Source organism: Mesitornis unicolor, unplaced genomic scaffold (assembly GCF_000695765.1).
Source record: "Mesitornis unicolor isolate BGI_N332 unplaced genomic scaffold, ASM69576v1 scaffold40524, whole genome shotgun sequence".
In the NCBI taxonomy this organism is placed as follows: domain Eukaryota; kingdom Metazoa; phylum Chordata; class Aves; order Mesitornithiformes; family Mesitornithidae; genus Mesitornis; species Mesitornis unicolor.
Genome location: NW_010180149.1, coordinates 1 through 22,982, shown reverse-complemented (window position 1 = coordinate 22,982; position 22,982 = coordinate 1). Strand labels below are relative to the sequence as shown.

The 22,982-nt window shown below is 38.0% G+C and overlaps 1 protein-coding gene across 1 annotated transcript; it reads right to left on the bottom strand.

The window, feature by feature from the left end:
* Positions 1–47: 47 nt before the first annotated feature.
* LOC104539487 (laminin subunit alpha-1-like) lies at positions 48–21,761 on the bottom strand. The gene is made up of 21 exons (XM_010183021.1): positions 21,586–21,761; positions 21,117–21,271; positions 19,277–19,420; positions 18,326–18,459; positions 17,932–18,082; positions 17,266–17,390; positions 16,135–16,285; positions 14,903–15,047; positions 14,139–14,280; positions 12,856–12,970; positions 12,490–12,660; positions 11,680–11,831; positions 10,981–11,166; positions 10,379–10,545; positions 9,192–9,300; positions 8,407–8,596; positions 5,817–5,975; positions 4,633–4,783; positions 3,883–4,016; positions 2,172–2,394; positions 48–543 (listed from the first exon to the last, which is right to left on the bottom strand). Exons 1-21 carry the CDS (start codon positions 21,752–21,754, stop codon positions 383–385), a joined length of 3,234 nt encoding a protein of 1,077 aa, XP_010181323.1. The 5' UTR covers positions 21,755–21,761; the 3' UTR covers positions 48–382.
* Positions 21,762–22,982: the final 1,221 nt, after the last annotated feature.

Below are 22,982 nucleotides of genomic sequence, written 5' to 3'. Positions count from 1 at the left end.
CAGTTTATTATAGTTTTATTATGTGGTCCAAATTATTATTTTTTTATAAAATGACCAACACACAATAAAATGAAATACTGTCAAGTAATCAAAAGAAAACATACTGTAAACATTGATTAATAAAAATTCCCAAAAGAAAAATACCCAATTAATGCCATTAACGTTGTAGTAGAGGTATTTGTTGTGTAAAACCTTTTAGTTAAAATGTGGACATACAGCTTCTGACTAAAACAAATAAATGACCTGAGTTGGAAAACAACCAGAAAATCAGAGAGATGCACGCTCTCACCAATTCCTCTCTTCATTATGAAATGAGAATGAAAAATAACAGATCAACAACAACAAAAAACCCTCTCTCAGTTCAGACAAGCTTTGCTGCAGTTCAGTGCTCAGCCCCAGGGCAGGAATGAGGAAAGACTCCACGCAGGTCAAAAGCTCTGCTGAAGTCAAACAATTCTGCCTGTTGGCCCTTGGTCAACATGAGATTCCTTAAGCAGCCATGGAACGAGCTCTTGCTTGTGAGGCAGTTTTGTTTCACATCAGCTGAAAAACAAACATGAAATATGTAGAATCTATTTCCGGTGGACTGAAACAATACAAAGATCCATGTTATTATACAACTGCTTCCCCTCCCTCCCAAATGAGAACTAAAACCAACATTTGAGGAGCACCAAGTTCCATTCATGTTTGGATGATCTGGGACATCCCGCTATGAACAGTCACTGCTGCCTTCAAACATAGGCCATGTACTGGGATAACTTGTGCAGAGTTTGTAGAAATAATTTGTCCCAGTGGATAATGGGAGATAAGAGAGAGAAAAGAGAGGAGAAAGCCACTCTATGCAGGTGTCTCCAAGTTAACATTGAAACTGGTGGAATACGAAGCAACAGTGGAGCTGCACAGTCATGAATTCCATTGGCAAACCAAAACATGAGGTTTGTAGAGAGTTCAACTCTTTTTCCATACAACCTGTGAAACAATTCACTCCACTACTGCAGTACTCAACTAAACTGAAGCATTTCTCTCTTCTCTGTGAACTCTAATCTTTACAGATGGAGCATCAAAAGAACAATTAGCATCACAGTACTCTAAAAAAAATATAGGTTCGCAAGATGCTGATAAGACTACTTTGGTATTTGAGGAAGACCAAATATTAATCAAGATCTGTTTAATTGGCATTAATTCATTTTTCATAAAGCACCAACACCTTGTCCAACAGAAGGCTCTGTAACATTTCAAGCTATTATCCTTAAAGCTTTCCAAATATTTAAAAGCTGGGTTTTACCCTTCGGACCTCATCACTCTGTTTTCACACAAACGGAAATATCTGCACTGATAAACTGTAACAGCTGTTTCAGAGATAAATGGATACGGGCGTTTTATGCCATGTTTAAAAGCATAAGACACTCAAAACCATACGACACCTACTCACTCTCAGTGCTGATGTGTTCATTAAAAAGTACGCCTACAAAAAGACCAAACTCATGATGTTTGAAATTCAATCCTCTTAATGAATGCATAGCCTTGGCTCAAATTATCAACTAATGAGTTGCACAGCTTAATTGAAAAGTAATTCAATTACGGGGTTTTTTTTGTGTTAATAACATTTTATATTACCATCGTAGCATGATTGACAGACAGTTACTTCAGAAGGGAATTTACACAGAAGGGAAATATATGCAGCAGCTTGACTTCTGCCTGCCCAGCCCCTGACACAAAACATTGGCAAAAATAAAACAAACGGCACTATAGAAACCTTAATAGATAAATGTGAAGGAAAGTCTTAATATGAATTTGATTGCAAGGGAACCACACCTCAACATACACAGGCAGAGATGTTGTGAAGTCTAAGAGACTGTGAAAGACAAACTGTGCGGAGCAAATCCTTCTCAGAAACTAAGGAGCAGGTTTGTGTAGGAAAGTGATAAGAGTTCAGTTGATCTTGCCAACACACTCAACAGCTAAATGCTGTCCTCCACAAATAATATGCTATGATAATATGCAGCAACAATGTGGAAAATGGTAACTATGATTTATAACTCAATCATGAACTACATGAATCAGGTGGAGAGAGATGGGAAGAGAGAGAGTGCACGTGTTAGGAGTCATTCTTATGAGAGAAAGTGAGAACAGGAGGGAGAGAAGAGAAGAAAAAGTATTATTGTACCTACCAGGATAGCCTCCAACATAAATGGGATTGTTCGTATCTGCAGATGTTGAATGGATGTAAGGATTATCAGTTTGAACCAAATTCCCATCAATTATCAGCGAAATGTGGTGTTTGCTTTTGTTTGCTTGAAGTTTGTGCCATTTTCCATCACACAAACTATTTGTGCCTCTTGGTTCGTATGTAGCTGTTATTCTGCCAGCTCCGTTGTTGACATGGAATAAAACCTGTATAAACAGTCAGATGCCAATAAAGACGTAAAGTAAGAATACATGAACTTATTTGCCTAGATAAAAGCACAACCATGCTGGTGCAGAGATTTCCACTTTACTAAATATTTGGTAATTATGCACAGCTAACATTTACTTTGATGGATAAAGTGTGTCCTTATTGAAGTATTTTTAAAATCTATCCATGCAATAGTCCATTGGGTTAGCTTGCTATGCTTCATTTGGAATTACAATGTTTCTTACATTTCTTACAAATACAAATCAAGTCAAGTCATCTCACAGAAGCAGAGACTTCAGATCTGAAAGTAGATCCAGTATATCTAACCGAAGAGAAACAGAATGGACTGAAAGCACTTGTCATTGCCAATACCTGTATTGATTTTTTCCATGTATTTATTTTTCAAAGCAGTAGACATTTCCTCAACTCCGTGGTGAGGATTAATATGTAAACATTAACTGAGAAAGTATGTCCCACAGAAACAGTGATATTTAACACTATCTCTGACTAGGAAGTTCTGAATTAAAAATGAGCTATTTCTGAGAAAAGGATATACTTAAGAGCAATCAAGTATGCATTTTTTATGCAGGAGATGAATGGAGAACTATGTATTGATTGTTAAAAGGTTTATGGAGCATAATGGCCTGTAGAAGTAGAGAGTGAGTTCATTGCTCATGAATATTAAAGAAGAGATTACAAAACAGGGTGCTTTATACATGCGTAATAGTAAGTTTATCAAGGACAAGTGTAGCTCTACGGCAGAAAAAGTATTACGCTACAAGAAAGGTATATATTTGCTCTAACAAGGTATGTAGCACAGGAGGTCACAGTGGCTGCAGACTAACATAAACTACACTAATTAAAAAGGCAAAAAACTTCCAGTGACTTCTGCTAATCTCACATTTTATAGAGTCATGGAATCACTTGGGTTGAAAGAGACCTTTAAGATCATTGAGTCCAACTGTCAACCTACCACTGCCAAGTTCACCACTAAACCATGTCCCTAAGTGCCACATCTACAGGGATGGTGACTCCACAACTTCCCTGCACAGCCTGTTCCTGTTCTTGAAAACCTTTCAGTGAAAAAATATTTCCTAATATTCAATCTAAATCTCTCTTTGCACAATTTGAGGCTGTTTCCTCTTGTCCTATCGCTTGTTACCTGGGAGAAGAGACTGACACCCACCCCACTACAACCTCCCTTCAGGTAGTTGTAGAAACCAATAAGGTCTCCCCTCAGCCTCCTCTTCTCCAGGCTAAACAGCCCCAGTTTCCTCAGCTGCTCCTCATAAGACTTACCATATGATGATGATGGTGAGAAACCTTGAGACTGAAAGTCTGTCTCATATTAGTTCTGTGGGTATTCAGTTCAGACATTTTGCGTCCATCCCATTTCACTGGTGACTGCTTAGTGCTATCCAACAGTTCTAGCCTCCCAGTTTTAAGCAAGCCTTGTGAAAAGAGTGTGCCAGCACAGGACAACCTACCTTGCCATTTACAATCTCCAATCCAATGGCATCAACCTTAGCACTACTGACACCAAGGAGAACACCATGCACCGCTGTTGTCCGAAACTCCAGTGTGATGTTCACATCAGATCGGACTTTGTAACCTTCTCTGACTGAAAAGAAGTGATAAGCCTCTAATAGAAAACTTGTAATCCACAATATAAAGTAGAATACATATATTGTCATTAAAAGGCCTAAAAAGCTTGTTATTTACTCTGCCAGGATAGGACCTTGTATAACCTCTAAAAAGTAAGTTTTCCAAAGTCATAACTCACATTTTCTACTAGAAAAGTAAAATTCCCAAATAAATTTTCTTTCATTAATTTAGATTTAATACATTTTATCTCATTTGTAAGAAACAGTAAAAAGCACATATTAATGTAATTCTTCACGTTACTTCACAGACACTTTATGTCTTCTGTCTCTATACCCTTTAACAGACCTTAACTTAACATCATGAACATGGATATTCTTAGCTGAAGAAAGAGGTAGTTAATTTCTTTACCAGTGCTAGAATGATTAGCTCTTTTATTTGTGGAAGATAGCCCTTTGCATAAACAGCCATGGTTCGGATGTGTGGAGTAAAGGGACTCAGAAATACATATGCAGTGCATGCACTCTTTTTGTGAGAAGTCAATTAACTACACACAGTTTCAGTGAGACCTAAAAAGAGTAAGTTTTCATTAACATTAATTCAGTAAGGTACTGTTTTCATCTAATGACACTTACCAAAAGCAGCAAAGCCACTTCCATCAAAGAAAGTACCTTCCTGCACTGTGACATAGCATTTATTCACAGCAAAGATGGAGACAGGGCTCTCATCCAGTTGCTTGCTGTTGATCGTCATGTTACCAATGCAGGCAGGAATACTGTGAGTCACCTAAGTATATTGAAATATAAGAGTTAATGTGTAATACAAACTGCTGCAGTACTCTTTTAGTGATTCACCTGATGTTACTATGAGCAAAAAATTCTCTGAACAAAACACAGCAGGATCTAAAATACTTACATAATTACATTTCTATTTATTACATATATTTAAATAAGGTTACAAATATACATAATGTCTGAGAGTCAAAATAAATATTGTTTAGGAACACAGTATACACTCTTTATAAAATACTGAAAGAATTCAATTTGCTAGAATGTGAGTGAGGATACACCCCATAGTTAAAGACATTCCAAACATGCTTCAGCAAATTAACAAGTAAATCAAGATTTTGTATGACATTTTGCAAGTATAGGTCACCAGAGTTTTATCCAGCAAAAAGATTCATTAGAATTTCTTACTAACTCTATTTTCAGCAATTGCAGATTTTAAGTATTTGTTAGCCCCATTATCCAATTTAAAAAACATGAGGGAAGGAAGTATGCCCAGGAACTGAGAAACATTTTTGTCATCACCAGAATCCTCCCTGAGATAATGGGCTGCACAAGGAGGAAGGTGACAAAAACCCACCCTCTAAAAGCATGTGCAAAAAGTATGTTTTAATCTCAGGCAGCTAAACCCAGTCTTTCAGAGGTATTTAAGGCACCTAATTTCTATTTGAATACAATAGGACCTAGGTACCAAAATGGCTGAGATTCTAGGTCATATTTTTATCTTATACTATGAAAAACTGGAATTTATATTCTTTATCCATTTTTAACAGAGAGATTGATAGGAAGAAAAATCTATTGCCAGCTATTATTAAAACACAAGGATGCAAGCTCTAGCTAGAGTTGCTAAGTCATAGAAAGCTGGAAAGATTTATCTGGTAAAGCGTCATTACTTTCTTTGCTCTTTCCTTCCCTAAGTACTTCTTTTTTGCCCCTGTCAGAGACAGGATGCTGAATTAGATGGGTTTGACACAATATACTCATTCTAGTATTGCAAAATGTCAGAGATGCCCCACCACCCCAAGCTTTCTTACGTTCCCAAGATTCTTTGGCACGTAGTCTAAGGGGAGCCCTCCCATGTAAAGCTTCCCCTCCACATCCAAAGTGCTGCCATCTCCCAGAGCATTGACTGCTACCAATTCCTGTCCGTCCACAATGATTATGCCTTTCCTTTTAACATATTCTGTCTTTATCTGGAAAAAATAAGAGCATGCAAACGCAAATCAGTAAGCTGAATCAGTCATAATTTGACATAGAAGTAAGACAATTTTGAGAGGTTAGATCACTTTGGTACTGCACTGAGGCACCCTCTTGAAATTCATTGTGAGGCTGAGGGCATTTCAGGATGCAACTGAGCAGCTAAACTGCATCCTTGCCTCCCCAAGGGCTCACAATGATTGCATGCTGTCCTGTGTGAGTTTTTCAGCGTCTTAACGATCATTATTTAAAATCACTAGTTTATTGCCTTAGGATACGAGTACATCACTGAGTTTGAAGAGGGGAGTGCTGTGCTAGTCTTCTGCAATTACTGTGCTGCCCACCAGCTGAGCCATCTTACTCTCTGAACTGCACACTCCTACACTGTAATTTCATGAAGGGCAGTGCTGAATTTGCTATCACCAACAAGCTTTCCAGGTCTGTCCATCTTGTTCATTCATGCCCCTATGCTTTCCTTGCACTAAAACAATTACTCACGCACAGATGAAGGACTTTATTTGAAGTCAGGCAGCCATTTACTCTTCTCTGATTACTTTTAGCCCTACTCAGAATCCTGACTAGGTTCAACACAAGCTTTCATGGCCATTTGGGTTGGTAAGAGGATAAAGTGGTACAGCAGGGTGATATGAGCAGATGGCAGAGAACAGAAAGTGCTTCTTTTGGCAGCAATGCATATTGGCTTAAACTGATTGTAGAGCTACTGCAGTAATCACTCCCAGCTGTGAACTGGTGTGACTCAGCCTTAACCTCTGAGAAAAGGTTCAAGATCATGTTTACATGTCCTGGGTAGTAAAGGTAGGTCAGCTCTCATACAGAATCTGTTAATCTCTTAAAAAGTAGATAGTGTGAGTATGAGTTTTGCATGACTCCATTTAATTTTAAACATGCAGTTGTAAATCTTGGTGTCTTCTTCCTTTCACAATAAGCAGCAGAGCTTAACTGTGATATCTCTCTCTGACAGAAGTTCACATTTGCTTTCTTTACATTAGCTTTTGCTGTTTTGTCTTCTACTGTTCACATATCAAAAGCAAAAATAACACTCCACCGATTCCCAAGGCATCTAGGAGAGGTGGCAGCTTTATGTCATCAATCACTTCATCCCACAGAAGCCACTTCCTTAAATTAAGGCTTCACATATGGACAAGGGAACAGAAGCTTAGCAGGATATTATCATCCTCACCTGCATTTAAGAAAAAGTAATGTGGTCAGAGTTGCTTTTAAAACTCATGCAGACATCACAGTCATTTCTCACGAAGAAAGCCAGAGCCAACAGCAGGTGGGCTGCTCAGAGGAACTGTGCCAAAAGGCTGACACACAGCTTTTGTACAACAGGTCCTGAATGCTACGTGACACTTGAAATCTATAGCTGTAATTTCTCCTCAGACTCTCCTTATACAAAGTCCTCCCCCTCCAGCCTCTGATCATTCCAAATGTCCACCTTTCTAATGTTGCATCAACCAAGGAAAGGAAAGGGAGTGCTTCTCTGTTAGCACTAGCTGTTATGACATACTAAAGCATTAAGCAGTAAGTGGGACAAAGGAGAACCCATGCACCCACAAATCTCTTCCATGCACCCTGTTACACAATCTGTTGAAGGTCTCTGGTGATGTAGTGCATGGAAAGCTCTCTGTGGAAAAAGGTCAAAGAGCTTCTAGACCTCTCTGTTGGGTTCTTCTCTGGCGAAGATGACTATTATTACAGAGCACTGGCACAGGCTGTCCAGACAGGCTGTGGAGTCTCCTTCTCTGGAGACATTCAAATCCCGCCTGGACACATTCCTGTGTGACCTAGTCTAGGTGATCCTGCTCTGGCAGGGGGGTTGGACTGGATGATCTTCAGAGGTCCCTTCCAACCTCAACTGTTCTGTGATACAGAGTTGGTGAACTATTCTATTTCTAAATCCCCAGGTGATGGAGGATAGAACAAGGGGAAACAGCACCAAGCTGTGCCAAGGGAGGTTCAGGTTAGAGATAAGGAGGAAGTTCTTTACTGAGAGGGTTGTCAGAAGCTGGAACAGGCTGCCCAGGGAGGTGGTGGAGTCACCATCCCTGGATGTATTTAAAAAGCGGGTAGATGAGGTACTTAAGGATATGGTTTAGTGGGTAGACAGGAACGGTTGGACATGATGATCTCAGAGGTCTTTTCCAACCAAGCGATTCTGTGATTCTGTGATTCTGTAAATAATGTGAAGATACTTGACAGTAGTTGGATGCTGGAAACGATGTATACTTAATGAGAATTTTCAAAGGAATTAATTATATTCAAACACAAGTTATCTGAATGGTTTCATGACTATGTTAAAACCTTTTTGCCTTTGCAACACAGAAAGTGTACAGGAAGGGCAGGGAAAACCATCCCAGCAACTCCAGGGAAGATAAATGGAGTACAAGATTGGTGGCTACCTACCGTATGCCATTTTCCATCACTGATAACAGCAGGGTGAAAAGCTACTGCTTTTCCTTTGCCTAGATCAAATGAGAAATAGAGCTGTCCCCCGTGAAGCTGTAGGGCTGCATAATCAACCTGGTTCTGGTGAGCCATGTAGTAAATCAGGCCACTGGAGGCAAAGGTTCTGAGATTCAGCTGGACAGAAAGCCTAGACAATAAAAATTCAGTGTTACTGAATGATATTTCTTCTGCTTTGATAAGAAGTTTTTCTGGAGGCAGAGAACAGCCTCAACCAATTTATTATTATGAAAGGAAATTTATTATTACAAAAGCCAGAAAAGTAGAATTTGCATACATTCTTCAGAAAGCATGACCTATAATGTATGTCATAATAGAAATCAGTGCTGTACCCATCAGAGACAGAAAATGCGCTTGTCAGAGAGTGAGCTGGGCTTTAAGAGGGACAGGCTCAGCTGCCTGCAACTGCAGGCTTGCCTATTGCCCCGAGAAAGGGGGCATCAACCTCCTGCGATGTCCTTGCATTCAATAGTTATAACAGAAGGGCTAGAAGCCAAAAAGGCTCTTTTCTTAATGCCCATAGGGGCTTCCTGAGTTGAAAGATGCATTAATTACATTGTGGTGGTCATGGCACCTTCTTCCATGAGGAACCCATAGAAACCTGAAGCAGGGGCCATGTTTAAAGCTGGTAATGCAGTGATCATTCATGAAAACCATCACTGCACTTCTTGTAGCTCAATGCAAGATAACACACTATGTGCATGTGTGATTCAGGATATACTCACTTTTTCCTGACAGCAGACTGATTGAAGAGCAGTGTCAAGTGGCTGCCTTTGGCAAGTCCAAACTGATGGGCACCTTGAACATAGTCAGGTAGCTCATCTTTTGCACAAACTACCTGTTAATGAAAGGACTTTATTAATAAGAATAGTATCAGATGCTGACTAGCAAGTGCTGAATGGCAATATGCCTATGCAGAACTTTGTAAGGAGCAAAACTGAGCCACATGATAACCACAAAGCAAAACCAATTAGCTCAACTCCCAGCCATTCAGATCTCTCTTCAGGCTTAAAAAGAACTTGTTACTGGTCTTTTCTACTGAGAAATGTTTGTAGTTTGAGAAGTACTCATTCTTCATTTGTCTTAATTGATAGCCCTTTTGATAACAAATGCTGGAAGACAGAGTACAGTTTCAGTGTCTAAATCTTACAGACTTGTAGAAATATTTTTCCATTTGGTGAGGACGCACATTTTTGTTATGATTTAGGGGACAGATTGCTGAGTAACAGAGTATGAGCCAAAGCTATACTTTAGGACTGCTTATTTCTTTTTATAGCCACAGTTGTATGAAAAGTATAAAATTCAGCTTTCTGTTGCCACAGAAAAATGATTTCTGGGTGCTCTGGAAACACTTCATTATAAAGATGTGCAGCTGCAGGAGGAGAGAAGTAATGCTGCCTTCTCTCTTGAGAACAGGGACTCTGTGAGAGGAGCCAGGTGCCATGCAAGCTGCATTCACTGGGTGTCTCTGGAATGGTTTGTGCGTCCTCTTCGACACAGAGCAGAGACTAGGTGTGTGTGACCAGGAAAATGTGACTGCTGAACTGTGCAGCTAATGCAAATCTCAGCACATAGCCACTCTGGCAGGAACACATTGAAGACAATAGTTACTGTCAAGTCCTTCTGCTGGGGGATTATCACTCCACTCTTTCTTTTTTAGTGTTGCTGCCTGAACTATGATAAACCTAACTACATTTCCCTTCCAAACGGCCAACAGATTGCTACAAAGGTTTACATTACAGTTTTTCTTTAAAAAAAAAGAAATAATAATTTCAAATCCACATTGAACCATGCCATACCCTAGAAGAAGCAAATTTACATAGTCCATACTTTGAAAATGCTCCATAAAGTTAAAATGCATCTTGCTGTTTAACACTTTCCTAGAAGAGGCAACAGAGCTCTGCTGTAATACATACTTTTTTGGTATCTGTAAGAGGTCTCAAGGGAACTGGTAAAGCCTTAAGTTCAGGTTGAAACTCAATGTCTTCTGGCTGCATGGATGGTTTAGGTTTCTCTGACAAAAAGCAGCTGTTCATATCCACATGTTCATACTTCATGGAAGTGGTGAAATACAAAAGCCTGTGTTTTAAAAAACCTACATTTTAAGAGGTGAAATCTCAAATCCATACATTTCCTAAGAACAAGTAGAGTATTTTACAAGGTTTTTCACTAGTAACAGGAGAAAGGGAAAGAAGTGGCATGCAGGGACAAAATGATTGTGAAATAGTAAATAATCTGTCCATAGAACAATATTAATAGACAATATTCTTGGAAAACCATTGTTTGTGAACAGAGATGAAACCACAGTACAGAAAATTGCATTTTGTGCAGTGTCACAATACACATTAAATACGGTTTTAATGCTATTTGAAAATGCAGCTGGCAATATGCACTTTTTGCCTGTTATCATACTCAGATCATCAGTTATCATGCTTCTTTTACGCTAAAAACAATCTACAATTAATAATTACTATACACAGTATTCCAAAACAGAGATTTACCCCTCTGACTTACTCCTTATTAAAAATAAGATTGCTGATACAACCATGAAATGAGCCAGCCATTTTTAGGCCTAAGATGCCCTCTCCTGCTGGAATGCCACCAGCATAGAAGTTGGAAATATTGATGGTGCTCATTTCTGCTGATGAACCAAGCCTCAGTTCTGCAGGGTTACTTTCATCCACCTGTACAGTTATGATCCTGAAAAAGATAGAGTAGGGAAAACATTCAACAAGGGCCTCAGGTATCTGTTTTCAAATGAAAAGCAACCCTTTCAGCCTCAAAAATGTCCTCTTCTAAGAAATAAAGATTCCATCACTTTGAAAATCCTTTCAATGTCTTAAAACTGTAAGACCTTCTTTAGATAATTTTTAATATGTAGAGTTTTGTCAAACATCTTTATACATTATTTTGACGGGTATCTTTCCAAATTTCCTTGATAGCTGTAATTTTTTCTAATACTATTATTTACTATACTTTACACAAGTTGCTGAGGCTGTCTGGAGATTTTGAGAGCTTTTAACTACAGCTTCATCAGTGGCTATATGCTGTAGACAATTACCATGTAAATCAGAACACTTCCATTAACAGCAGAAAAACACAGCTCTGCTTATTCCACCTAATGAGCTAGCAAAGGCAGTTCCTCAGAGAGCGCAGTGAACTGACACCAGTGTACAATAATTAAATGGGTAGTACTGTTACAGTCACATGTACCTCTTATTCCGGATTAGGATGACAGAGTGTTCTTGCCCATCGCTGTATGTTGCATTAGTCGACTTAAGAATTACTTTTGTAGTACTTGCTCTATCTCCAGCATTAACATGCACTGCAAGATGACCATCAATCAGCATGATGGAAAAAAAGGGCTGTGGATTTAATCAGAAGATTAAATTTTAAATATAACTCAATTTTCTGTCACTCATTCAGTGTTTAAATAGACAAACTTTGGAAAAATTTACCTGCAACAAACTGCAAGCAAACTTCTAAATGAAACTCAAAGATTCGTAGGCATGTATTGGTAAAAAACATGAAAGTTGGAAATTTCTCTGGTCACTATAAAACTTCAGGTCAGTTTATCTTTTTTTATACCATCACCGCCCCAACTCCTCCACTTATAGGAAGGAAATAAGAAGGAACAGATATTCCTACTAAGACTTTGTACTCGTATCTCAGGAGCTACAAAGCAGTCCACCAAATATGAGATAGCTGTTCATCTCAAATCCTTCAATAGCTACTTCTAAGAGAAGTGGAAAGTAAAACTCTGTGTGCATTTCATGTGCAGTTTTCCTTCTTGTTGCAAAAGCATTCTGTGTCCTAGTAACTGTAATAGGTCTCTGCTAACCAATTCTTCACCTCTCCTCTGCTGCAATCATTATCCTCTGTTCCCTATCTAGCTTCTGTATTTGGGCAGAATATTTTTTTTCCTCATTAGTTTCTCATGTTTACAGTCACAGAAACCTGACTTGACAAAATAAAAATGGCACAAACAAAACAAAACAAAAAATCTTTGTTTTCAGTACTTGCCAAATGAGCTTGCCTACGTCGTCGCTTTTCCAGTCCCCTGCTGAGTCCAGCAAGGATGATGCCACTACTGTTCTTCGTAGCAAAAGTTGCCATCAGTTCTGATTCTGGGCTTAAGGACTTAGGTACCAACTCAATATATCCATTATTCAAGATGTTCACACTACGAATAGGCTGTTTTATGAGGAAGAGAAATAATTACTGACTTTGTTCCTATATTGTGCCCAGTAAGGAAAAAAAAATTCAAGTATAGATTAGATTATCTTAGAATTTTTCAATATAAACTCTTTTTAACTCACTATATTCTTTCACAAAAATGACTACTCACTGTTCAGTAACAATAAAAATCAGGACACAAAAGTCTCCTACCTCCAATACACAGCCTTTTCTTACTCCATATGAATTTCTAAGCAAGTCAAAAGTTGAACGGGATATTTCCAGATTCTTGATGCATCCCACATACATTCTACTATTCAGACCTTTCCTGAAACACAAAACAAGGGTTTATTTCCATGGAGTAGTATTTGGAATCTCCTGGGAGAAAGGATTAAGTTCTCTTCAACAAGAGAGATCTGTTTTAAAGAATGCAATCAGCCTAGCGTAATGAAAATAGGGGCAATTTGGGTTTTACACTTAGCAGATACTAATTCTGATCTTAAAAAGAGTCAGATAACATCGTCCCCAAATGGAAACATACAAGCGTGTAGTGCTGTGCTGCCAGGCTAGGTCATTTTCAGAAACTTTAAGGTGAAACTTCAGCTGAAACGTAACGGCTTTTGTGTAAGAGGGTAGCTGCAGCTCGTACCTAGCTAGCTTGTACCTAGCAATTGTTTTTTGTTTCTTAAGTCTGGAGGATGCCTAATTTGGTTCCAGGTTTAAATCAGAGAAATCTCAGGCTGTTCTGCCACAATCCCTTACAGGCTGCTATGCCAGCTAAGATTAACAAGTCTGCACCTCTGCAATAACTGCACAGAGACCAATATTGTCTTGGAATTTACCTCATTGTCAAGAGCATGCAGACAGTTTAATTAGATTTTCTTTTGCCATGTTTATCCTTTCGAAGTGAAGCCACTGGAAGAAATGTGACTTTACAAGTTCTGCAGGGATGTGCAATACAAAAAGTGCAAACTAGAGACATGCAATAAAATATACATTTGTAATGTTTTTTGTTGATCTGTTCACAATTGTTATGATCTGTTCCAAGTTTCAAAACTGAATTACAAGAATTCCTTTCTGAAGTAGAGTTTTTATCCTGAAGCACAGTTTTGCCCATAAACGCCAGCTGGAAAACACAAGGCTCCCACAGGTAGAGATCAAAGGAGCACCATTGCAGGCAGCAGTGCTTGCCTGCTTGCCGCAGTCTGACACAAAGAGCAGGCGGCTGCTGTGCCAGCTGCTCTGGTGGAAATCACCCATGGAGGGGATAAACAGAAGCTTGTCTCTAATCTGAACTGCAGGGTCGGACCTACCAGTGAAAAGCACCATATCAGAGTTTGAAGGCAAAGGACAGATAATTCTGTAGTATATGTGGCCATAAAAAAAGACTTCACTGATTTGCACTTATTTCAGTGGATATAGCAGAATTTGTTAACGTTTTTCCCTCTAATTACAAGCGTCTTTAGCAAAGAGGGCAAAGCAAGAGGACACCTTACCTCACAGACCTCGATCTTGGCAGCCCACCAATGAAGATTGGGTCCTTATCAGAGCGGGTCAGGTCTGAGGCAACTCCAGGAGATTCTCCTTGCTTGGTTTCTTTATAATTAAGGTTATATGCATCCATGACTGCCAAAATTCCTGCAAAGAAAAGCGAATATAGTTCTGGAGAAGGACACAAATACACACTTTTCCATTTTGGCAATCTTGTCTCTAATAAAGGAAAATGTATTCATTGACTCAGACATGTATGGACAATCTTCTTATTTTTAGAATGAGTAATTTATTGTACTTCCAGCAATTCTGTTAATCTCATTCATTCTTCTCTGTCAAAACCAAATCTGGGCAAGTCTACAGGAAAATATATATAGGAGAATATGTTATAGCTATAACATATACTATTTGCAATGCATTACTTCCCAAACATAGGTCCCAAAATATTGCTGTACTACATGATATTAAAATGCAGAACAGAAAACGTGATCCTTGATATACAGACTTGGACAAAGATTTTTCAGTCTTTAAAGATTATTGATACGTTTTTGCCTGGCAGTTTCTGCGCTACCTGTTCTTTATAAAATGTGCCAAACCAAGCTCAAGATTTACACTGCTGTCCTAAAAGCAAAGTAACGTAGGTGTGGCTGCTAAACTAACTGCATTGGAAGTGACCAAATTTGGCTGCAGTTATGCTCTGTGTAGGGCTGTCTTAGATACTTGTATTTGTAAACATGCAGACACCTGTTTTTTATAGCCCATAGCCTACCTTGTTTCTTGTTCCGACTGAATGAAATTTTATACCATGTTCCATTGTTGTAACGATTTTCTGTTGTAAGAGCAAGAGGTCCTGAGCCTAGATCAACAGTCAGTCTCACTTTGCCATCAACAAGCTCAAGGGACAAGTAATCTCTCTGGGAGAAGAACAAACAAACAGCAGATTAAATTCTTGGGAATAAAATCTTCCAAAAGGATGCATCCCTGGCAGGTTTGGGCTACTGTGTGAAAAAGGCTTGGTAACTCTTGTACTTAGACTATTTGTTAGGCCCAAGATACTAATCTCTGCTGTGTTTTGGAAAATTAAGTTACATGTACCTCACAAGGATGTCTTTTTGTTTTGTTTTGTTGTTATTCTTACTTAAAAGCATCATCAGTCTTGATTATTCAGCAGAGGAAGGTTTAAATAACAAATGTCACATTTGGGTTTTTCTGGATGAAGGTGAAAGTAATTTGATTTGACTGTTAGCATAATGATCCAACACTACAATGTTCTTTCTGCAAAAAGCAAAGAGCTTCTTCATACAGTAAAAAAAAGCCATTCTGAATTGTATTAAAAGTGTCCCCTCTGCACTGTAAAACATAAGTCAGATATCATTGTGCCATGTATTTAGGCAGTGAGTACCTAATAAAGCAAATGAATAATGCAGTGACTCTGAAACAAAGCTTTGCCCTCCTTCAGGAAAAGAAAACCACCAGTTAAGTATGCAGAAAACAGCATGACACGACAATGAAGGTCTGGAGATGGTCTAGGTTATATTGCTGTTGGTGGAAGTTTTATTTATTTCAGTTTACTGAATTCCCATCTTACAGATTTAATTCAATATGCCTATTCAATATTATATTGTCCTTCTGCAAGCTCAACTCCGAAAGAAGGAACAAAGGTTCCTCCAACTGAACAACACTAGTTTGTTGTCCTTACTGTTTCTTTTTCAGACCTTTAGTTAAATAATAATTAATTTTAGTCTAGAATTAAAACAAATTATGAAGAATTCTTTTAAGAGCTTAATTTTGCCCTTAGTATATATGAATATATGCTTTAAAAAGTTATTTTTAGGGTTTCTGTCTTTACTCCTTTGGTTTATGATGTCATTCACAGCTGATGATCTATACAAAGATAATAACTTAATACAAGTAAGTTGAAAATAAACAAAGAAAGCAAGAAACCCTCAAATGATCTAGACATAGTTTTTGACAGCCTAAGAATCTGATACATTTTCTTACAGTGCCATCTGAAGCAAGATACAGAAGCAGCCCATTAGGTGAAAAGGTACTGAAAAATATTATTATCTGAGTCACTGTTGAGCGGAGTGCCTTCTCCACAACTGAGTATCCACTGCCATCAAAATGGAATGAAGTGTCCTCATCCTGTGGGCTACAGAGGCAGAAAACAGAGTTAAAAACGTTAACTGAAGATCTGTGTTATTCAGTCATTTTTATATAAAAATAAGAAAAATTAGATCATTTGGTGCAGCCCCCAGGCATTATGATTAGAAAGTGTGGAAAGAGATTTGAATCTTGATGTAACAAATGTCTGAGGGTTTCCAGCCAAAGGCCACTTTCATTACAGAATCTTACAATACATGATTTAGCCATGGGGAAGGATGTGTACAAGATAAAAAATGTTCTTGCCTGATGTATGAAAAAACCACAATGATTACTAAAGGGAAAAAATAATCATTACAACATACACCCTCTCACTTAAAACATGTCATCCATTTATCAAAATGCTTTGCATAATTGCACTTACAATAAATGTTCTATTAGCCCCTTTCCCTGCAACATAATACTCGTAAAAAGTATCTCATACAATCAAGCAGCACCCTCTGCTGTTTCTACATGAAATTTTCTGCAAAAGGGAATATGGTCAAGCATATTTCTTTTTAATTCCTTAAACATAAAGATAGTACAGTCTGCAATCCCCTTTCATAAGGATTACAAGAATGGTAGCAAGCTCAGTGGCTACAGTTTTGCTATGGATTTTTTTTTATAAGAGTGCTTTACACTATTTCTTATCCTAGGAAAGAATAAATTTGTCTTGCTGGACGTTACTGGAAGACAAACATTCCAGAATAGTTTGATTCGCTGGCAGTTCCTACTTTCAATGCACAAAAGAGACCACAGCAATAGAACTCCCCTAAAAAGGTGATTAATAAGTGATAAAATTCCATATAATGACATTATTTTACACCACTGGCATATTCAGATCAGTATGTTCAGAACTGTTCAGAAGTTAATGATCAAGGAAACACCGCAACTTGTCTGAGTTCATTATTTTTTAGCTAGAAAGAAAATATATATTCCAGATGTAAATTACTCCAAATTTGTTACAAAAAATAGAGTGAGATGAAATACCTTCCAAAACAGCCATTGCACTTGCCCTCTCTTTCCATGTAGTTCCAAAGTCCGATAGATTTGCCATTAAGGGATGCCTCTCCCATACACCCTTTAAAATGGGTCACCTTAACAGCAGGTGATTTCTGTAAGACAAGAAATGCTTCATGAATGCAATTAGTGTTAAGTAATCTGAAAATTATGCAGTCAATTTCTGCTTGGTTGTTTTCCTTGAACTTTTAACTTTGTTGAATATAAATCATAACAAAAGAACAACACGTTTCAGCATAACTATTAACAATTATCATTTAAATCATAATAGATCAGTTTTGCATCAAGTGAAAAGGTAATACAACTATGTCCTTGACCTATTTACATGCCTCACGGCATGAATAACAATGGCAAACTAAAAGAAGCCATGGAAAAAGGACACAACAAACAAACTTATTGTGTAATGCCTATGCATCATGCATGCACACACATCCTGTCCTGGTTAACTCTTTATGCAAAAATTTCCAAGGAAAATTAACTTCAGAATACTAGAGCATCCTTATAGCATCTTTGCTTTATGTTCAGAGTACCTGGCACTTTTTGACGAAGTAACCAATTCTTGCAATTATCTAAAGTCAAAAGTGTATCTCAAACATGATAAAAATGTTTTACAGAATGCTGATCTCAGAATTTAACCTTGATTTGCCCTCCAAGTCCTCCGAGAAACATTAAGGTTGATTTGTTAACATCCAGTATGCTGGCTGTCCCTGGAGAGGTTGCAGATTTAGATGAAGGCTTCTGATTGGCGTTCATTTCCTCTATGTTGAGCGTACCTGTTTTTCCAAACCTGCCAAGTACAAATACTAATAAATAGTTTTACAAATCACCAGGCTTAAACAACGCTTGCTATTAGCTTCTCTTTTTAAGGACAAGAAAAATCTTGTCACTGGAAAACTCAGGAGGTGATTTGTGTTGTTTATGCCATGTTCACTAATTAAGTAGTTGGATATTTCTACAATACAGCCATCTCATTAAAAAAATAAGAATCAATTTTCCTGTCCAACATTTATGCCATTCTCATTTTAATTACCTGGTTGCATGTATTCTGTGCCATTTGTTGTTGTCAACCTGAAGATCAGGGTATTCCACTCTGGTTGATCCGGAGCCCAAATCCCAAAGAAGAGCTACCTTACCACGTCGCATCTCCACCGCAAGGAAGTCTGACTGAAAAACAGCAGGGCTTATTCTACTACACGGCATCGTGTAGTTTCTGGTTTGTGTATTTTAACACGTAACACTGAGAAAGTCTCTCCAGATTCATGTCTCTACATCTCATATCATGGCAGCTGACTCTTAACGAATCAGGCCCAGTAAGGTTTTAGTCAGTTTTACTTTTAATGAAACAAAAAAACTCAGCTTATATACAAGCAGGTGAATGTTTTCTTTATAGATATATAAAAAATATGTGATGTACACATATAGAATCATAGAATGGTTTCGGTTGGAAAAGACCTTTATATTGAGTTCAACCATAGAAATATGCAATTCTGAATGTACGTGAAGTGACCTACCAGGCTGTGAAAAAAGGAGCCAATAGCTCCTAGCGCATTTAGATTACATTAGGATTACAGAAGGGAAGAAGAGAAGGGCAGTGTGATAGTGAGTCATCGTGGTCCTTTCCAAGTGGGTGGATGCACAATGCTCATAAGGGCCAAGTTCGAGTACTGTCTCTGTGATACCAGGCAAATCACTTAATATACTCCAGTATGGTATATGAACGCATTACATGGGAAAAGAGGGAGGGAGTTTCATGACATGGTGAAGAGGCAGTGCTAAGGAATCAAGTACTTTCATTCTCTACCTTTGAGGATGTCTGGAATCATATAAGGCATAAAAATATTTCCACCCCTAATGAACAAATTTGTCTGCAAGGGTCCTCACTTGGATACTTAGTTTGAAGATAAGTAGAAAAAAACATATATATGGTCACTTAAAACATTCAGCTACCATCACCTTCAATAAATTCACGCCAGAAACTTACCCTTCCATTGCTACCCAGGTAGAAAAGGAGGTTATCTGGTTCAGCCGTTTTCACATTGAGTGTTAAAGTGTTGTAATTTGTAGATGAAATTTGGGGTTGGTAGGCACGAATGCAATCTCTATCTGCTGATACTGCAACTTTAATCTATGGGGGGAAAAGGAGGAAATGGAATCTAAACAAGTCTCAATGCATACAGCACATACTTCTGGAATATGTACTTAGCTTCTGACCAACAAATACAAGCCATTTCCAGAGACACTCATGCAATCTAAGTATTGCTACCTGGGTTAGATCTTAGCAATCTCCCAGGTATCACTTGACAAAGAGATTCACAAATAGAAAACAATTAAATCTGTCATAATTCACTCATTCTATTAGGATATTTAATTTATTTATTAAAGTAAATTAAACTATTTAAACACCTCAGAATATGACAATAAATCTTGGGTCAGAAGCACATATATCAGTAAAAGCCACTGTAAGAATATCAGAAAATAAAGATAAAAAAATTCAAAACTTTTTTTTAAAAAAGGCAATCTGCAATAATTCTGGTTATTTCAAAGTTTTACAACACAGGTTACATGATTATTCAGAAAATACATGTGAATATATCACAAGTTAAACTTTTTTAAGATTAAGTAAAGAAATTCATATTTCTGTTGTCCTATCACCAACTCCTCCTTTGGACACTGCCTAGTACACTGATAGGACATTAATTTAAGCTAAATGCAGCCAAACTCCAAGGAGCTTAGTAGCGTAATGACAGAACACCCATTTTAACAACAAAAAAGCCTTAACTTCATCAAGTTCACTGAATATGCCTTTAACACTTAAATACATGAAGTACACGTGTGCATACACATATGGACACAGATATATAATGTCTCTCTCCTCTCGTAAAAGCTCACAAAACAACAAACTCAAAATTGGAAAAGGGGATTTTGCTAATACTTCTTTCACCCTGCCAGGAACCTCTGTGGTTTAAGACACTTCAGAAAATACTACTCCCTCTTTTCTGCAATGGATTCTTTAAGCTTCAGTAGACTGTGACAAAGAAGCAATAACCATACAATTAAGGAGATTTGCAGAAAGGACTGAAAGCCTTTTACTTTTAAAACAAAACCTCTCTAAATATTATAACATACCTATACTAAAGCCAAAGGCATACCAAATATTACTGAGTGCAAAGTCCTTTTCACATTCCCCTCACAGTTTAATGAGGTCCATAGTACCGCTGATTCACTTTGTGGTCTTTAAGGGGGTAGCAGAGATTAAAAAACAAGTTTATTATTGTCTTAAAGTATTACGAATGCACAGCAGCTTCTTACAAAGAAGGACATATTGGACATAGCAGGACATATGGCATCGCATAGATGGCAAATTTGATAGAATCAACACTCTTGTTTAAAAACTTGTAATGATACTTGATGTTATACAGAGGCACCCCACATCAACGTAGAAATTAACATCTTGCTCTAAAAAGAATGGCAGCACCATCCTCACACTTGTCTCTTTCTCATGAAAATATTTCTGTGCTTGCTTTCTGACATACTGTGTTTCATTACTTTGCTAGGAAACAAAAGGAAATAGTAAATAAATTATTGCCTTGCTGTTCTGACAAACTCACAAATGCAGTAAAAAACCTGAAACCAGAACTGTAAATAAAACATACCAACAATCCTCCCAGTGTGCTTTGAGCATCAGTAAGTGCTCTTGGACTTCAGTGAGACCCCCTGAACAACCAGGAACTTTGACAGTGAATTTTGGGCTCTGTATTACAAAGATCTTCCCTGTTAAATCTGAAAGTGAAGCCAGTTAAGTCTGGGATGATGGAACTTACAGATGCTGCCTGCTTGCGGGCCTGGCTGATGAGCTCCTTAATTTCAGACAGGTTTCTGTTCAGGTTCTCCTCCAGCATTTTCAAAGGTTTCAGCCTATCCAATAAAAGACTTGCTTGTGCTTCGACTTCTTTAACTTGCTTTTCAGCTGTGATTGCTGCCAAAACATAAATTAAATGTTGAGGCAGGTTGAAAGAGAAATGTACTGCTCATTGCTAAAATACTTAGCCAAGGTGGCTTGTTTCTGATCATTTTGTTTTCAGCCATTTTAAACATCAGTAAGGAACATGCATATTTAAGGGTGTCCCATGCGACTCCTCTAGAGGTCTTCTAAAAAGTTAGTACATTTTATAGAATTAGGAAGAAACTTTCAGTCCAGCAGACTCATACTTAATGCCTATTAAAATTCAGTATTAGTACTGCTTCTGCAAGCAGTGACATTTTTAAAGAGCAACGAAGCAGCAAACTTACCAGCTTTTGATGAATCAGTTATAAGCTCACTAGTTTTCCTCAATGTGTCATTAACTCGGGACAATGTAGAAGAAGTATTCAGCAGCTTTTGACTGAAATCCCCAAAGTGACTTAAACCCACCATAGCGCTGGTGTTTGCAGACACCGCCAGCTCTTTCACCTCGAGCATGTATTTCTTTGTACCTGAAACACAGTCCCCAGGTTAAAAAACATTCACAGCTTTCATACATACTTGGGAGTAATAAATACCTGCCTTCATAACAACAGAGTTACAAACATAATCAAAATACTAGAAATGCTGTCAGTTACGTTCTTTTTGTAGTAAGAGTTATACTTTTGCTTGTGTTCTTCAGTCTGTGAGGGGAGCTCCAAATCATGACCTACTGTGATCTAACTTGGCTTAACTGCTGAATTCGTCATGGCTTACAGAGTGGGAAGTTTACCTTCCACAAAACTGGCGTGCCAGGAGGCTGATGCAACTCCTCTTGCCCAGTCAGTAAGTTGGAAAATGGCCACAGCTATGGCCTGAACAAAAAACATGGTAAATGTTCCCAAGCTGCTGATACAGATATGGATATAGCTATTGATGTAATTATGTTTGTCTGTACACACACACGGAGGTATATAATAATAAAGTATATTACACACATATATTATAAATAATAGAATTTGCAGCGATTTTAATTAAGATTTGTCAGTTTAGATTTTCACGTATTTTGAGCAAAAGACTTGATTAATCCAAGTTTTGAATTCTAGGAAAAATGTTCTGTTTTTCACGACCAACTCGGAATACAACATAGACACAGAATGCACAGACAAGAAACTTGATTATGCCTGTTCCAGAAGGAAGATTATATAAACACATCAGGCTCATAATGTTTACATAAAGAGTGTTAGCACCCAGAGCCACCAATCTTGAGACTTATGTCTTGAATTCCACAGAAAGCTGGTGAAGCAAGAGTCTATTACACCTTTTGCTATGGGCTACGATCACTTATATAGTGAGAGCACCACTCCCAGTCTCAGACTGCTCCTTACACTCTCCCTGCCCAAAATAGTGGGAAGATGCTGCAGCTGGCACAGAAGGCCTGATTTAGGTCTGCAGGGATCCTTCTTCACCACCAGTACCCTACAGAGAGATCAACACCACCATGAATCTCTGCCTAGATAAAAAAAGAAAGAGAAAACTTACAGAAACTTAACAACTAAACTGAAAGCAAACAACATTAAGCTGTGAGATAAGGAAGATTGTCCTATGATTTTAATAATGTTTTCATTTTCAACGTGTAGTTTTATGTCAGATAGCATCTGACATCAATTACTATCCAGTGTAACTTTACCACTAAAATCACCCTGTGTGGATGGATGGATGGCAGAGCGGTGGATGTGGTCTACCT

What these genes read in the sequence shown, in the direction of transcription:
- LOC104539487 (XM_010183021.1), bottom strand. Translation starts at nt 21,754, where the DNA reads ATGCTCGAGGTGAAAGAGCTGGCGGTGTCTGCAAACACCAGCGCTATG. An exon ending in AACTGATTCATCAAAAGCTG is followed by an intron (nt 21,272 to 21,585) that starts GTAAGTTTGCTG and finishes ATGTTTTGGCAG; the next exon opens with CAATCACAGCTGAAAAGCAA. An exon ending in AATCTTATTTTTAATAAGGA is followed by an intron (nt 10,546 to 10,980) that starts GTAAGTCAGAGG and finishes TTTAAAACACAG; the next exon opens with GCTTTTGTATTTCACCACTT.